General features: G+C 39.1%; 1 protein-coding gene across 8 annotated transcripts in view; it reads right to left on the bottom strand.

The window, feature by feature from the left end:
- Positions 1–17,956, bottom strand: part of CCSER2 (coiled-coil serine rich protein 2) — a 198,278-nt gene that overhangs the window by 81,797 nt on the left and 98,525 nt on the right. For 6 of the 8 annotated variants that reach the window (XM_039547824.1, XM_039547827.1, XM_039547826.1 and 3 more), the window contains one exon: positions 15,872–16,077. In XM_039547824.1, coding sequence (XP_039403758.1) covers positions 15,872–16,077 — 206 coding nt within the window. The remainder of the gene's footprint in view (positions 1–15,871; positions 16,078–17,956) is intronic. The other 2 variants (XM_039547828.1, XM_039547825.1) reach the window with 1 other exon arrangement.

Below are 17,956 nucleotides of genomic sequence, written 5' to 3'. Positions count from 1 at the left end.
CCATAACAAAATATCAAGGGGCAGTTTAGCAATACAGTGGAAATGCAAGGCTGCTGCTACTCAGGGGATTGGAGTTCCAGACTGCTGAAGTCTGAAATACCCAGGCCAGATGGACAGAGCCCTAAACACACCATACTTAGCTCCTAGTATTTCATGGGTGAAGGTGGCAGCAGAAAAGGCAGGACAGAGAGTGGGGAGGTTGTAAGAAACCTGAAAAGGAATGGCATTGATTAATTCGCTAGGGAACAAGATAAAAAATGGAATGGGTTTCAATATTAAGTGTCAAAAAAATTGTAAACAGCAACCTAGGGAAAAATACATCCACTACCTTTATGGTCGATGTACAGAGTCCCTTCTAAAGCAGGAATTTAGTCCAAATAGGTTTATTCTGTCTACAGAGAAGGATAAAGGTAGAACAGTGAAAGGCTTACAGTGCATATGACCAAGGCCCCAATCTTGTAGACATGGAGACCTGGGCACATGTAGAGTTCTACTGACTTCAAGGAGACCTAGTACAGGTGCAGGATTGGGTCCACAAGACAATATTTGAGTAAACTCTATAGTGTATGAATCATCACAAATAAAAACAGATATGTAGCTATTGTTGCCATTAATGACTCTAAAAAGGAGTTTAAATTCTATGTTTAAGGTTAAAAATCAAGAGTTTCAAGAACACTTATGATTTCAGATCTCAAACATGTTTGGAAAGTTCCATTTGTAAAACTGCCAGTGGAAAAAGAGAAAAGAGCTCAGGATTTTTCTAGAGTTATGTGAACAAGTAAATTCTCCCCTTCCACGTTAGGTCAAAATAGCAGACTTCACATACATGCTCTGTTATATTCACAGCATCCTTTCACCAAATAAGGGTTGGACTTCATGGTCCTAGACAACTTGGGCTGAAACTTTTCCTCAGTCTACTCTACTGCCAAGGGAGACTGTTTCTTGGCCTAAGTCTATTATGATGGGCAAGAGGATGCCTCGCTGCCCACTTTAACAATGGCAGAGAGATTTTCTTTAGATTGGAAATGGTACATGTTATTTCTTCAGTAGCTCATAGGATTTCATGATGGATTAAGTTTATTTTTCTTACATTAATTCTTTTCTTTGGTGAGGCCTTTTTTGGACAATAACTCTTCCACAATTTGGGTGATTTGTTGTTTTGTAAGGCTGTTTGCTGTAAAGTGAAATATGCAGGAATTATTAGCCTGCTTGACAGGAACTCTAAAAGGTTTTTCTAAGAGAGCTCATTTCTCATTTGCTTTTGGCTGAAAGAGCACTTTGAAGCTTTTTTTCTGATTACACTGTCACTAAATACAAAACTCTATCTGAATATTTTCTCCATTGAAGCAACTGGCAGGGCAGTGTTAGTGTCAATAATACTCAGCCAAAATGGCAGCGATGCAATCAAAACATACAAAAATACATAAAGTAATCATCTTTCTTGCATTTTTCTTATTTGTCATAAAATTGCTTTGGTACCTTTTATAGGATAGCTGTAGAAGCGACCAGCATGTTTTATCTTTGCAATACTGTGATTAGCAGAAGCATTTTTGTGATTTTGAACATATGACAAGAATCAGAATTTTGGATCGGCATGCTTTGGTGTGGAGTTTGTTATAAGACCAAAATATACCTAACCAATAAATTTTGTGGCATACTTTTAAAAAGTTATTCACTTTCTTTGGTAGTTTCCATTGCTTTATTTCATATTCAGCTGGATGAAGGCAGAGATCAATTCCGGTATGGATTAGTATACTTTTTTTTTGATGGGGGAGAGGAGGGAGAAAAAATACCTATGTTGGCACAGGTCTGTACATCTTAGTACAACGCCACATTTTGAGAAAGGAATATATCTATTCCATACTCAAGGAATTTATATCTTTGCAACTTAATTTTAACGTTTTGAAGGTGGACTATATCATTATGAAATATTAACTAATTTCACATACAATTTTACATATAAAACTGGAGGAGACTAGGGCTAACATGTCCCTTCAGCTGTGCTAGGCACTGAAAACAAGGAGCTTCAATGCAATACACAGTTTGAGAAGGACCATGTCAGGAACTCGAGGGGAAGAGTTGGATGAAGTGGTAGGTGAGGAAAATTTTAGAGGAAACATGTTAGATAGATGTGAAAGGTGCAATGTGAGAATCTGAGGCCAGAGAGAAAGTGATTGGTTCTCTAAGGGAAAGATCAGAAAAACAAATCAGTGTTATAGCAGTTGAGATAGAAAGGAAGGGTCAAATTTTGAAGATACAGAAGAAACACTAGCAGGATTTGACAACAGACTGGATGTGGACAGCAGGAAAGGGAGGAGAATCTAATACAATTCCAGGAAGGTGAACCTATAATAATAGTAATATAATAGAGAGATATACCTATTTCATAGAACAGGAAGGGACCTTGAAAGGTCATCAAGTCCAGTTCCCTGCCTTCACTAGCAGGACCAAGTACTGTCCCTGACAGGTTTTTTTTGCTCCCCAAATCCCTAAATAGCCCCCTCAGGGACTGAACTCACAACCCTGGGTTTAGCGGGCCAATGTTCAAACCACTGAGCTATCCCTCTCCCCCTAACCTGAAGAAAGCTAGAATTCTTTACACTGATACCAAAGAGACTGGAGGAAGAAAATCAGGTTTTTTTCCCACCATTTCATAATAGAGTTTGAGTGAGCAACTGGGCATCCAGAAAAAAAGAAACTAACAGATATTCCCTCCTGCAAGATTGATAAGAGGAAGAGAAGTCATTGCAGAAATGGTATTGTAAAAGCAACAAGTGCTGTTGAAGTCACCCAGCATCAGGAAGATAGTATCAAGGAAGAAGAGGAAGGAACAAAAGATGGAGCCTTAAGAGACACCAATAAAGTGCAGAAGACAGGAACAGAGTTACTACAGTATATCACAAGTCACACTGGATATAAATTAAACCACACATCACTAGTATTTCCCATAAGGAGACAGTTGCCATGGCAACAAATGCAACAAGGCTTCCGTGTTCAATAACAGGCAGACATTTTATTTTTAATGATCAGAAGCAACAGTCTCTTAAAATCTCTATTATTCTGGAAAACATTTTTAAAAGCCATAGTGTTCTTCCTGGGTGTATGGTATGCAGACAGAAAATTATGATTTTATTAGGTTAAGCTATTACTTTTGTAACACATTTAGTCGGCTATGCTTAGTGGTTTTTATAAAATGGTTTACTGTTAGTTTTGTATTTTGATATATGGTAACAAAACAAAAAAATTAGAAACAGCATTAGAGAAAAATACCAGAAAAATCAGCAGCAATCCTTTTGAGTCAAGCCTTCACCAATTGTTAGGTTACAGCTGCCTTTGCTAATGTGCAATTCAAGTTCACTCTTACAGCAACAGAAAGTGTTCTTTTGCTGCCATCTAGCCTCCATTAATGAATTTACAAAATAGCTGCATGAAAAACTGACCATCACCATAGGGAATTCAAGTAAAATTTTAAACACAAATCTCACTGTTAACCTGTTGACATTTTTAGTAGTATAATGTAGAACTTAATTAGAACCACAGCCACGAGCAGAATGGCATCCTGGCACATAATTAGGGCTCCAAGACACAATGGTAATACAAATGTTATGCCTAAATAAATCTGTGGAAAATAAAAATTCTGATCAATGTTATAAGACTTTTTCCAAAGAAAAAGTGAGGTTTTTACTCCAGAGGAAAACCAGCGCTATCTTTGCATTTTAGCTTCAAATAATGCAATACTTTAATCTAACAAGTAATAAGAGTATCAAAGAAAATTGTTTAACCAGAGAGCACTCACAATATGGATGATCAACTCTCTTCTACTGTCTACCAGACTGGCAGCTGGATGAGAATTGGCTACCTGATGCTCAGCCTGGAGGGAAACTGCAGCAGACTGAGGTAAAAGCCTGGATAAACTGGCAGAACTTTTATCATCTGCCTAAGTTAAGCAGTTTTCCCACACGGTGTTACACAAATTAACTACTCCAGGTAGCAGCAGAACCTATGGCTTTCTCCTAAAATGCAGTTGGCAGGAGGCTATAATCTTTTCTTCTGGAGATGGACCTTGCCAGACTTTGAAAACACTTAATGGATGAAGCACTGAAAGTAAACCCTATTATAGAGCTCACCTACACTAGAACCATCTCTAAATCAGTCAACCAGTGAACAAATAATTAGAAGTTGAGGATAGAACTGAACCATGTGCCCAGTTCTTACACAAACTGTCTTGTAGTTTTAATCTGCTCAACACACTTTTTCCAAATAAAACCAAGTAAATCGATTTCTCCTGGATTGAAATTTTTGCTGCAAAAGTTGCTACCACTATAGAAAATTTCCTATCACTATATAGTTTAAAGGATGGTGATATAATTACTTGCAGAGTCACATATACTCAGTCACTGTTTGTCTTAGAGATAAAATGAGAGCTGCAATTATCTTTATATACTGTTACTGAATTTGAAATGCAAAGAACACCCAAAGGAAAATGTTGCTCCCTTGTGACAGTTACGTACAATAAAGGCACTGAACAAATGATGTGGTGATATTCTAACTGGCCACACTAGTTGACTCCCTGTCACTGAGGGAGAAAACCTGGCTCTATTCAAGTCAATGGGAGTTTTGCCATTGACTTCAATAGGGCTAGGATTTCACTCGGAGTTTTCTCAAAAACCTAATCAAATTAAAATTGATTCAATTTTTAGAGCTGAGGGTACAGAGGAAAACAAAATGGAGGCTAAATCTTTATCAGTCACCAAGAGCACACAAATGAGTATTACAAAAAGTAAAGATTTATAAAATACTGTTCGGCAGAACAAAGTACACACACACAAACTCTTGTGGCTTTCTAGTATTTTGTAAGTATTTTACATTATGCTGTAATTTTGTGAACCTGTCAACACACACATAGCTGAAAGGAACACTGATGATTTGAAGGTTTTTTAAATTGACTGATTTATATTCAGTTTTCTGATAGAAGAGCTTAATTCTAAGTCCTGATATATTTATCTTATTCTTGCTCCCTAGTTGATGTTTGGAAGGGCCTTTTGTACAGGCCAGAGAGCAACAACCAAACAAACTAACACTTGCCTCTCTACCATTTTCTCTGTGTACACCCCTTCCTTTTCTCTTCAGTTTCAATTTATCTGTTACCTTTACTAGTACATACTCTATGCAGGGTCTGAGGAAGGTCATGTATCATCTGTAAAATATTAAAATCATCAATACGGACGACTGTGTACAAAATCAAAGAATTTTTTTTAAAATGTTATAGAAATGTTAGAGGCCACTTGTAAGAGTTCAAAGAAAATTTTCAAATAGAAATTTTTAATTGTAGAAGTTCATGCTACAAACCTCACTTACAATCCTTTGAAATAAAAGGAAATACTAATTACTGTTTCTGCTCATTTGAGACCTGACTTGACAGCACCATGTGAGCTATTTTATCCCTTACTTTGCGAATTTAAGAAGTGAATAATGGAAGGAAGACTGGAACTTATTAAGCAGAGTTGCCATGCTAGTCTTTTTCACATCAACTTGAATAGTAAAGATTTACTCTGTCAGTTCTAATTCTAGCTACTGCATCAGATGCATAAGCTTTCCCACTCTAAAGGAAAAAAGGTTATTTGCCAAAATAACTTGTTCACCGAATGTCATGCTTCATGGAACACAACTACAAGAATCTTGCACCTGGTCATATAGCCATACAACCTCTTAATGCAGTATTTGATAGTTTAGGATGTGCAGGACTTGAGTGATGCATATGTTGTTGTAAAAGATATAAATACCACCTCATATAATCATCCTTCACTTTCTTGCATGCCAGGCTACAAACACCACTCAAATTTGACTCAGCCACGCCTCTGTCACTGTACTATGTCCTCCTGCCCCCATCCCCCCCTTGTTCAATTCACATCCCTTTTCAAAAGTATTTGGAAACACATCCACATCATCCCCTTCCCTAAAGCAAGGAAATAATTTGGACCTCATATACCTTTCCTGGTAGGTGACACAAACTTCCAATTATTTCCTCACTTCAGGGAAGGGGATGAAGCAAATGTGTTTCTAAATGCTTCTGAAATGGCTGAACAAGGTTGGGCAGGAGGACATGGTACAGTATCTGGCTCCATCTGTCAGATTAGGGTTTTACTGGTGCAATCTCCATATTGAGCTGATATTGATACACATTCTCCCTTTCCTCTGTCTGTATGTCTCTCTCACTTTAGAAGCTATAGGACTGATGTGTAGGGGAAGTTCTCATGAGCCCCATCTTACCCCTGTCATCCAAAAATCTTTGGGTATGAACTTAATACCTGGTCCTCCCACTTCCACCTCCCATCCCGTTTCTAGGGCATGCACGTGGATGTCTTTAAAGTATCTGCTTCCCTGGCCACGGGTTGAGGCTCCTCCCCACCCCCCACCCCCCATCCCTTTGAATATTCCAGGAAGCCACTCTTTGGAAACAGGAGAAATAAGGTAGGGCTGGCTCCCTGTGAAGCAGCTCTTAACCATGCACTGCTTTTAACAGCAGAAGGATCACACTTACTTTAGAAATGCGATCTGAACTAAACAAGGTGGCTCAGAAGGACATGGCACAGTGATGGAGTAGCTCCTGGGCCAAATATGAGTGAGTGGCATTGCGACTTAGCACACTGGCCATATATTTGAGTGATGTGAGCAACTATAAAAAGTTGAAGTGTATAACAACGGTTGCTAACTGCATGACGTCTTGATTAAAAACTGGAATGATACAAAAACAAGGCACACGTTAAATGAACTTAAACTGGCTAACTGATACATCTAAAAATATAATTAAAAAGGGGAAATTGTCAAGTGGATGAGTTTCTCGTAGGGTCCCGCAGGGATTGGTTCTTGGCCCTATGCTTTCTTAATACTGTTAGCACTGACTTGGCAAAAACAAAATTAACAAAGACTGGGGGAATGGTAAACAATGGACAAGTCACCAACATAGAGCAATATGGATTTTTTTGGTAAGCTGTTTGCCTGCATCCAATATGCATTTCAATATGGCCAAACGTAAGATCATACATTTAGGAACAAAAAATGTAAGCCACACAGGTAGGATGGAGAACTGTATCCTGGGAAGCAGGAACTATGAATAAAATTTGGGGATAGGCAAGAACGGGACTGCAGGAGGGGTGATGGTGGACAATCAGCAGATTGTAAGGTCCCAGAGCAACGCTGTGGCCAGAATGACTAATGCAATCTGTAGACATATAAACAGGGAATCTCAAGTAAGAACATTACATTGCCTCTATTTGACATGGATTTAACTGCTACCAGAATTGTGTCCACACGTCAAGAAGGATGTGGGTATATTTGAGATGGCTCAAACGGTGGATAAAAATCAAGTCGGATTTTTTTTATTAAAAAAATTGATAATTAAAACTATCAAAAAAATTAAGACACATTATAGCTCAAAGATATCTCATCCTGGAATAGGGATAATAAATTCTAATTCTATAGTATGAAACAATATATTCAAGCAATGTTTAAGAAAAGTTTTGTAAATGAGTTCCAATAGTTCATGGATTAGGGACCCAATCTTATGGGGTTCCAGAGGTATCTGTATAGATTATTTAGGTTAATCTTTCTATCTACTCAACAGGACTCAGTGCTCAGTCTAGAAGATACCATCAAAGATGCTTCGTTTTGCAGTTCTCAAACTGTGGATTTGTGTATCCAGAGATAGCAAAAATGTTTTTAAACGAATAAATAATATATAGAGGTGAGAAATAACAGACCTCAATCCTATTGTCCCTCTGCAAGTTTGTGTACATGCAGTCAATCCCTTACCGCTGTCTTCACTACAAAGCCATTTCCTGGTTCATACCAGTTCCCTAGAACATGGTCTTCTGGTCCTCTCTACTCTGACAAGGGCCAGTTTACCCCATTACTTGCATCCCTTTTGTCATATGAAAGGACTTCACTAATGTCATGCCTATGAAACTTTAGTTCTGTAGTCCCTTTAAACAGGACAAGTTCAGTAAAGAGGCTATATGAGTTCATATGATAAGTTGTCTTGTCATAGCATTCCATTAAGTGAAACATCCAAATGCAAGTCACCAAAACCCCTTTATAAACAAATATAAACCAAACACTTGGTCAACTGTTCTCATAATGGATGTATATGGTGCACCAAGTATTTCAGTTTGTCATTTTCTATTCGAGGATGTTTTAAACAGTTCGTTTCATTTCAAACATTGAGTTGTTCATATTAAGCCATAATTGTAATGTATATAATTTACTTGAAAGTATTAGCTGTAATAGAAAAGGGTAAGTGGAAAGGGAGTCCCTAGAAAATTTGAATATCCAAAGCAGAAAAAGTAAAAGTAAACATTTTAAAACTCTACATACATTTGACCAAATAACACCATGTTACTTGATTCTTGCCTGCAGTTTGATGTACCTCTTTCTCTCTCTCCTCCCCATGGTTTAAATTAAGCAAAGATATAGAAAAAATTAGACTGAACACAAATTGTACAAAAGTGTTACATTAAACAGCTCTTTAGATTTTTGACAGTATCAATTTGAAATGTCAAACTAAAAACTGGGAGTTTGCTTCCCAGAAGGATCTTACAGCGTAAGTGAAATACTTTAAAAATCTAAGACAAGCTAATTGATACTAAATGATTTGTAAGTAATTAAGTTACAGTAATGGAAATGTAAAGAGTATCATGGCTAATTAACCTTACACAATATCATTCATTTTAGCAAGTTACTTTTTTTTGTTTGTTTAATTTGAGGGGAAAGTTTAAAACAAGTAACCTTCTTCATCATATTTCAGCCTGATTATTTAAACCTTTAAAAAGGTGGGTAATGTTTAACCTGAAAAGGGGTTTGTTGCATCTAATAGATGCTAATCCGGAAGCTCTCTTTCCAACAGAGATTTAGTCACTGAGGAAACTGAAGTATCAGAAGATTCCAGAGATACCCTTAACCTAAGCCAGTACAAGATCTTCAACTAGAATTTACTCTTCTTGGGCTCCTTTGCACGGGAAAATGATATTTTATTTAAAAACCCACAATATTAAACACAACTTAGCACTCAGTGTAGATAAAAACTGGCATTTATTATTGTGTCTGCTGCTCCTGATTGACAACCAGCTGACAACATTAAACACAGTCCTTATCTACAAACACGTTAACATTTTTTCACACAATGTCATCTTCCAGTGTAGAGAAACCATTTTAGTCATCAAAAATTTAATCTTTATTTTCAACATATTCAGGACACAAAGTAAGACTATTAATAATCTCAAGCTTGCCAAGGTAGAAAGGACAAAATAATTTTAAGGATGGTCTGGAGGGTGAGTGGGGTGATGTTTTGAGAAACCTTTTAACACTAACAACTACGCTGTTTTTGTTTAAGTGAAAGAAGTCAGGGAGAATGTCCATTTATGCTGTGTATTTCAGGCTATGTTAATTCAATTAATATTTTTAAAAGAGTTTCCAAATAAAATATGCAAAGAATTAGCAATTTTTGTATGTATTATACAAGACTAAACTTATTGGGGGGGAAAATATTGACAGTTCAGTCCAAGGTCATATTTCAAAGGAGGAGATAATGAGAGGTTTTGTTTACTGTGCTCCTACGAAATTACATGATTTCGCCCTCAATAGCTATTACAAAGGTCACTGTGGAATCTGTCAGGCAGTTAACCCTCAGTTACGTGTGAATACCACATTCTTACTGGGAAGAAGCTAATTCTTGACAGCTGATACTTGAATAAGCATAATAAGCAAATCTGCAATAAAATATGTTACCAGGAAAAATGGGGGTACAATGAACCTGTTAGAGTAACGAGCACCCAAGCATACCTTTGTGCTTAGTTCTATAAATTGAAAATCTTGTCTTGTCAAGTTTACAGAGACATAATAGTTTAGAACCACATTTAAGACTTTTACGTCTATTTTTGTAATCACACCCTTTACAAATTTCCCGTCCCTTTTCTTAACAACAAGCCAGATTTTTATTACAATTACTTACCCAGTGACATTGGGATCAGGAGGCCCTGTGACTATAGGAATATCTTGGTCCCTATTTCCAAGCCTGCTGGTGACTGGACATACGTGAAAGCCCACAACAGGCAAGAACCTTAACTCATACCCCTCAGTTCTTTTAATAGTCAACACATTAGGCAGGATCCCATCTCCCATCAAAACAGCAACTGAGGGGTATTTAAGTGAATGTAAAACACCTTTTGTTATCACAAGTTGAACTGTGCAACTTGTGATATTACACAGTTTTTAATACTGTCTGCGATACTGCCACCAGAATTGGCCTTTGACGCATCAATTTTCTCTCACTGAAATAAAGTGAATAAAAAAAAAGGGACAGCATCAGTACATTGGTGCTATCATGGCAGTGAGGATCAGCAGCTATCGAAAGTAAGAGAGATTGTAAAAACCACTTTTAGTTGTTTTAAAAAGGGATTTGTTGAGAAATCCATGTAATCCGTTGAACTAAATTTGTAAATGGTCCATGTGGGCTGATTTTTAGTCTAAATATGACTAGTTGGGGAAAATCTATGTACAACTTATGAATTATAGTGGCAAAATTGTGGTATCATTGAAAATCTCTATGTGGATGTGCAATGGCACATTTTCTGACATTGGCTTTAGCACATCTCTGCCAGACCAGGGACAACAGACAGTTGTTACACTTTAATGCCCACCTATTCGCGACAACTCCTTGAGACAGATAGTTGGCTGAAACTGGAAGAAACTAGTCCCTCCAATTTCTCTGCAGGGAGGGAGTGGAAAATCCTCAGCAGTAGAACAAAGAAACCAGGTGGGGACATATAAACTCAAGGAACTCAGTCACACAAGAAGACTTAGACAGGAGAGAAGGGAATGCTTTCATAGTAAGAGTGTCCTGTTTAACTGCAGGACCAGCCAAGGTCAGAGAAATCAACCCGACCAAGAAAGGCTCAATGATTCTGAAGAAAAACTGCATGAGAAGGATCCCAGAAGACTCTGTACAAGCCCAAAAAACCTCTCTAGAGTGGTGAAAAAACTGAGGCAGAGAAATGCATATAGGTGTACTTATTATTTTGTTTAGATCTGTCTCTCTCTCCTGCTAAGTTAAGAGTAATGATGTTTAGAATCCTGCATGAAGTAAGTCTGTCTATCTGCCTTCATTATCGCATGCCCCTGAATGCTAAACTGTAAGCCCAGAGTACCCACACAGCTGGAATTATAGGAAAGGATGTGCTTAAACTATAGAAAGGCTGAGGGGTTAACATTGGTCCCAGGAATTAGGCAACTAGACAGCCGTGTCTGAGCACAGAATGCTAGACATGGGATCTGCATGCCGAGAGTGAGACACCCCAGCCAGAGGCTGTGTCTGCACTCTGTTCACACTCATATAGCCTGGTGAGTGTCCAGCCAGTGAGGTCCAGCCAGTGTGATACAAAGGATTTAATCTGTGTAAATCATATATTAGCATTAACATTTCAGTATTATGAACTATAGTGTGGAAACAAGAGGAATTTAGCTCATAAAAATGTAATTTATCCTCAGATACTTTGCAAAGTATCCAAGGAGATCAAAGACTTTATGAACATTCATATTAGTCTGCAAGACAAATTTAGAAAACCTCACACTGCTTCTTGTAACATTAAAATATTACAACATTTCTCCTATCTCACATAAAATGGAGAGCCTATACTAGCTACAAGCAGCACATCTGTCACAGTCTAGAGAACTAATGCCACTAATCTGAATGTTCTCCCAAGAATCAAGAACACGTGATGTGCTGATCAGTCAGACATTTTATTCCCACATGGTGCATGCTGTTTAAACTTGGATTTTTCATCTGCCTCTGTCATGACAAAGATCAGTAGAACTGAGAAGTGTTTCAAAGTCCTGCAATGGCATCGACAACCACCAGCTTGGAACCAGAGAGGTGCATCTCTAGGACCACTAAATGCACTTATTCCTTTTTTAAAAAATAACTAATGCAACATTAACTAAGGGAACACAGAGAAGATGGAAGACCAATCAGGGGCGGCTCCAGGCCCCAGCATGCCAAGCGTGTGCTTGGGACGGCAAGCTGCGAGGGGCGCTCTGCCGGTACCGGAGGGTCTCCTGGTCCTGCGGCTTCGGAGGACCTCCCGCAGGCACGCTTCTGCGGGAGATCCGCCGAAGCCGCAGGACCAGCGGACCGTCCGCAGGCAAGCTGCAGAAGGCAGCCGGCAAGCCACCCTCGCGGCGCCGACAGAGCGCCCCCCGCAGCTTGCCGCCCCGTGCTTGGGGCGGCAAAATTCCTAGAGTCGCCCCTGAGACCAATACTGCAACTATCTTAACACCTGCTGCATATAAACAAGGAAACCAAAAGTGATTGTGTCTCAAACTTACACAGCCTTGCACCTAACATCCTGATCCAGCAGAGGGCATACACACAGACAGCCCCTAGAATCACTGCTTTCTGGATGGCTCACATACATTCTCACTCAAGAGCACAGTTCTGCAGAACAGAAAACAAGATTTTTCTTCAAATGATCACGGTTACTTCTGCATTTTCAAGCTAAAAATAATTAGTGGTTTATCCTGAAGTAATAGAGATAAAATTTAGTGCTGTATAGAGTAACTGCAACCACAGCTGGCAAACAATGACCACTAAAAGGAAATTCAAAACGCATTGAGAGTTACAACTTCCCCCACAAATTCTAAGAACATGGCTGAAAATGTCTATGCACTGCAAGAATAAAAGCAGCATTATTGCTATTTCCCCTCTTTAAAGCTGAAACTTCAAAGTACATTAAGCACTAAAATTGTGATAAAGAACTAATTTTAAAAAGAGGTCAAACTCAGAAATAAAGAATATGAAAAATGACATGAATATCCAAATTCAGTGATGAACCCTCTTCAGGGAACAAAAGCCTTGTAATAGCCATCAAGCCCTAAACAGCAATCTACTTACAGTAGATACAGGAAAGGGGAAAAAAGTCTCATTAGATTAATGCCACAACACTCAAGACACTCATCACAAGGAATTTTTATAAATTAGTAAATGATCTTACTAATGCCATTCACTACTTCTCTTTCATTGTGTGTGTGTAACATGCTTCTATTGAACGAATACTTCAGGGCATATTTTCTGTTCAAAATTGTGTACAACTCCCACTGGCAGTGATCCAAGTTACATGTACACATCAAGAGATTAGCCAAACAGATCAAAGATCTAGGGAAGCAGAATTCTTTACTTCAGAAAATATCTACTAGAATATGTTAAGTTTCTCATAAAATGTATATAATAAATAATTATATTCAATATTTACTACATCTTGATGTATAGAGCACAGGATGTATCAGGATACCATTTACTTGTTTAACAGCTCACACATGACTAAGCTTTTGAAGGGACACTACTTTACTCAGGATATCTTTTGGACTGTCTTTTGGACTGTCTTTAACATCAACGGTTACACAGGCTCTTTCATCCACAGAATTTGAAAGTGCTTTATCTTTTATTGCGTTATAGCGGGGTTTCACTGTATTCACTATGTGTCTAACCTATTGTGTAATGTTTCTGGGCTCTCTTAAACAGCTGCCAATTTCCTGTGGAGATTTGCACTAATATATATATAAATTGTGCAAATTATATATTATATTTGCACAATTTATATATATATATTAGTGCAAATCTCCACAGGAAATTGGCAGCTGTTTAAGAGAGCCCAGAAACATTACACAATAGGTTAGACACATAGTGAATACAGTGAAACCCCGCTATAACGCAATGTTTGGGGTCCAAAAATTCCATCATGATAAATGCGGGATCGCGGTATAGCAGGGTTTCAAGCCAGTCAGTTTAAGTCAGTGGTCCCCAACGTGGTGCATTGATGTGCGCCACCTAGTGCCCAGCAGAGGAGAGAAGCCACGGCCCCGTGCCTGCCGGGGACAGAGAACTCCGAGGCTGCGGGCGCCAGTGCTCTCTGTCCCCGGCAGGCGCGGGGACGCGGCTCCTCTCCGGCTTCAAGAGGAGCCGCGTCCCCATGCCTGCCGGGGACAGAGAGCACCAGCGCCCGCAGCCCCGGAGTTCTCTGTTCCCGGCAGGCGCGGGGCCGCAGCTTCTCTCCCCTGCTGGGCACTAGCTGAGGGCACATCAATGTCCCAGCGGGCGCCACGGGGTTGGGGATCACTGGTATTAGGCCTTAATGCGGAGCCAACTTATGATCACGTTATATGCGATTTCGCCTTATGGCGGGGCGTGTTATTGCAAGGTTTGACTGTACCATCATAGGTAGCTGAAACTTTTCAGCGGAATTTAGCTAGGACCACAGTGTCATGTCCCATAAGATGTTATCTTCCACTTGCACAGTGGTCCACAGAACCAGAATAGAGCACTGACTATGCAGAATCACCACCTAGTTATCACCGACACCACTTCAACACACAAGTCTTCCCTGGATGACTCCTATCCCAGCACTGATCAAGAATGATCCTGCTTACTTTTTGAAGTATGACTAAGTCACAGTCAAAGATGATGATCTGGTTGAAGTTTCTGTATTTGTCTTAACATATTAAAATGTAATCATATTGGTGATATAACAACAAAAATACGCTAGATTTTGTTTTTCATTTTTATTTGCCAGTGGATATTAACCACATTTGTCCACATACTCTCCAACATGGAGGAAAATTAGTGCACGTTACCTATTCCTGCTTACGGCCCTATAGACAAATGTGACTCTTCTTCTGGAAGGGATCCAAGTAAGTAAGTCAGGCCTTCTCAGTTGAGTGACATGTCACTCTTGTTCCACAGATATGAAACCGTGAAGCAAAGGACGAGCAACACATTGTGTGCCATGAACACAAACATTTCTCAAAAACAATGTAACGCTTTTGAAATGCCTCTTTAGCACACTAGGAAATCTGAGGCTGGCTGCCTGAACGTAGGTGGAAAGTCAGTAGTGGTGCTGAACTTTCCCACTGATGCTGAACAACATTTCAGTTCCACACAGACACGGGTAAGAGCCATACTACCAAGCACGCCACCTGCACCTGCTCTGGAAATGGAGTCTCAGATGAAGGCAGATGATCCCTCCCTACTACATATTAAGCCGCCAGTCACTGTAGGTGTTCAACTCATACACAAACTCTAGACGTTAAAGCCCTGTCCTAGTGAGGAGCTAGAGTTGCGGTCTCCAAAAGAGGTGTCCTATGATCTAGAAAGCTTGCTGACAGTGAGATGAAATATAGATTCAAAAGGGATTTATTTAACAGATTGGCAGGCTGGAGGAACCCGTTATTCCTGTTCCCAAGAACAAGCTTTACCTCAGGCTAAAGGGGCTGAGATCAACTCCTCATCCTCTACGCTCCTAGGCTGACAGGAAATATTGAACATGCCAATTTGAGGAAAATAAGCCCGTTGTTGTGTTCCTTTAGCACCACATTGGAGGAGGAAGGTAGTACTCTAACCGAGCTTAGTCCACAATATCAGCAGTAAGTAAATATTAAATATTTCACTATTAATTACTTTTAAAAATGCACATTAGCTATAATACACTCCCATTTATCTACATTTGGGGGGCATCCAAAACTTTTGGAAAACCAGGTATGCATATAAACACAAGTGCTATTAACTAACAGTGCTACATGCAGGATACACTGCGGATTTGGATAGCTAGGATTTTCAGATAAAGGGAATTCAGATAACTGGAGTTAAAGGTTATTCTTATTGTAGGTCCTTCATCATTAGGTGGGCTCAGAATTTCTAGATGAGGATATATTTTACAAAAATAATTTAAGGAGTAATGAGGAAACATAAAAATTCTGAAAATTAACACTTTCTGCAATATATTAAAGCTAACAAAAATCTCAAAGAGCTGTAAGAACATATACATACTATGCTGTTCATTTCTGAAGACTCATAACTTCCACATGGATGGACACTCCCAATGGGCTCCAACCCTTCTTCGTCCCACATATATGTTCCATCGGAACTATCAGATGGAGAAAGTTCAAAAGAGGAGCCAGCTCTGTAGTCCATGTCAGGAGAAATCAAGTTGTTCCCAAAAGTATGCTTTGTGTTTTCATTCTTGTCATCTACTGCTTAAATAAAAACAAAAACAGTCAATAATCCAAATAATTTACATTAAAATTAGCACTTATGTTTTCTGTTATTAGCATGTAAAAGGATCTGAATGGAAGTGGTGGCAATGGATATTGTCATCAATGCTAAGCTTAGGAAAAAAAACAACTTTTCCTCCCCCAGTCTCAGGATGTTATAAAAACCTCAATATACCCACAAGTACCTTCTACCAACCTCCAATATTTTTCCTCCTCCAGCCCTGCAACAATTCTAACAGAGTGAAAAGTATTTCTTAAAAAGAACAAGTGACATAAAAAATTGTGAATTACTCAAGTATGCTGAGCCCAGACAGACAGATTTCAACTGGCAGAATAGTAATACCTCTCAGGAAAAAGGAAAACTTGAGCAATGAAATGCCCATTAATTAGCGGAAGAATATAGGATATTAAAAAATTCAATAACTGTGCCAAACAATTTCTCCTTATGCAAAAGAACTTAACAAAAGTTGTGTTCCAAGAGCTATAGCAACCTTCCTCTACCAAAAACAAAAAAAAAACCCTTTACTGACATTGATCATATTAGGCTAAGTTACATATCTACTATACATTTTTAGTAACAACACTATGATTGAACTGACATTATAAGCCCATGTTTACAGGCACTTAAATGTGGCTGAGTTAATTTTTTTCTGAACCTTCCTTAAATAGCAAGGTTCAGAAATAATTAGTTGCCAATCGTGATTTTTTAAGAAGTTATTTTAACATGATCTCTCTCTTTTTTCTTACTGTTTGCAGGAACCCTGCATTCTGGCAGGTTCATACATCAGCAAGGTACAGGGCCAACTATCCAGCTTCTGCGGAGGAGAAAACGGTTTGCTGATAATTTTTCAAAGACCAGCACCCCAAAGAGACCCATGGGGGAGCAAAGAGAAAAAGGAGCAACATGTACCTCACTAAGAGTTTGGTTTAAAAAAAAAAAAAAAAAGAGAGAAACATCACTTCCTCTCATCCCAAAAGAGAGAGATGTCAGGAGCCCTGAGCTATGCTCGATGTTCCTCCCACAGCCATCTGTGGAGAACCTGAAGGACCATTTGTTCTCCCCTCCAAGTAGCCTTTAAACTCCCACTAGGAATCGGAGAGGAAACTGGGCTTGTGTCCCCCTCCATCCCCAACCCCGCTGAGTGGGGCATTCACCCGCCCCAAACTCAAAAGATCTGAGAAACTAAAACTGCCATGCATTTATTCCTCAGTGTGAACCAGTGCCTCTGATTTAAACAAGTTTGTTTTAGAATTCATAGTCTGTGGCATTAGAATAATATATCTCTTTTGCTTGTGTGCATAAAAGCACTTGTGCAAATCTACCTGGGGGAAGGAGTATGCCACCTCCATGGCATGTTGATTTCCCCTGGCAGATGTCAGCAGGTGGGTCACCTTCCCCTTCTGTAGGTGCTATATACATCTAAGTTACTGCTATGTGAAGAGGGACTGGTGATCTCTTTTGAAGATTGGGGATTTATAAAAGCATATACAATGTGGTGGAGTTGTTTGCCACTGGAGCCATAACAAAATTCTTAACTTGTGTAAATTCCTAAACATAACATAATACAAAGTTATCCTTAGGAATTTAATGTTATGGCTCCCATGGCAAATAGCTCTGCCATAAATTTATAAGCATGTATAGCCATAGGTCCTGGAACTAGGGGTGCTGCTGTATCCCGTCTTGAAGTGGTTTCCCTCATACACACAGTTTACAGTTTGGTTCAATGGCTCTCAGCCACCCCACTATACAAATTGTTCCAGCACCCCGTGTATAGCACATTTATCTTTTAAAAGTGCTCTGACGATGTTTAGGCTATTATATTAGACACATGTTTAGAACCCACAGTTCTAAGAGGGCAGA

Source organism: Mauremys reevesii, linkage group 7, assembly GCF_016161935.1.
Source record: "Mauremys reevesii isolate NIE-2019 linkage group 7, ASM1616193v1, whole genome shotgun sequence".
In the NCBI taxonomy this organism is placed as follows: domain Eukaryota; kingdom Metazoa; phylum Chordata; order Testudines; family Geoemydidae; genus Mauremys; species Mauremys reevesii.
Note: the sequence above shows the minus strand (reverse complement) of the source record. Positions and strands in the feature narration are given on the sequence as shown.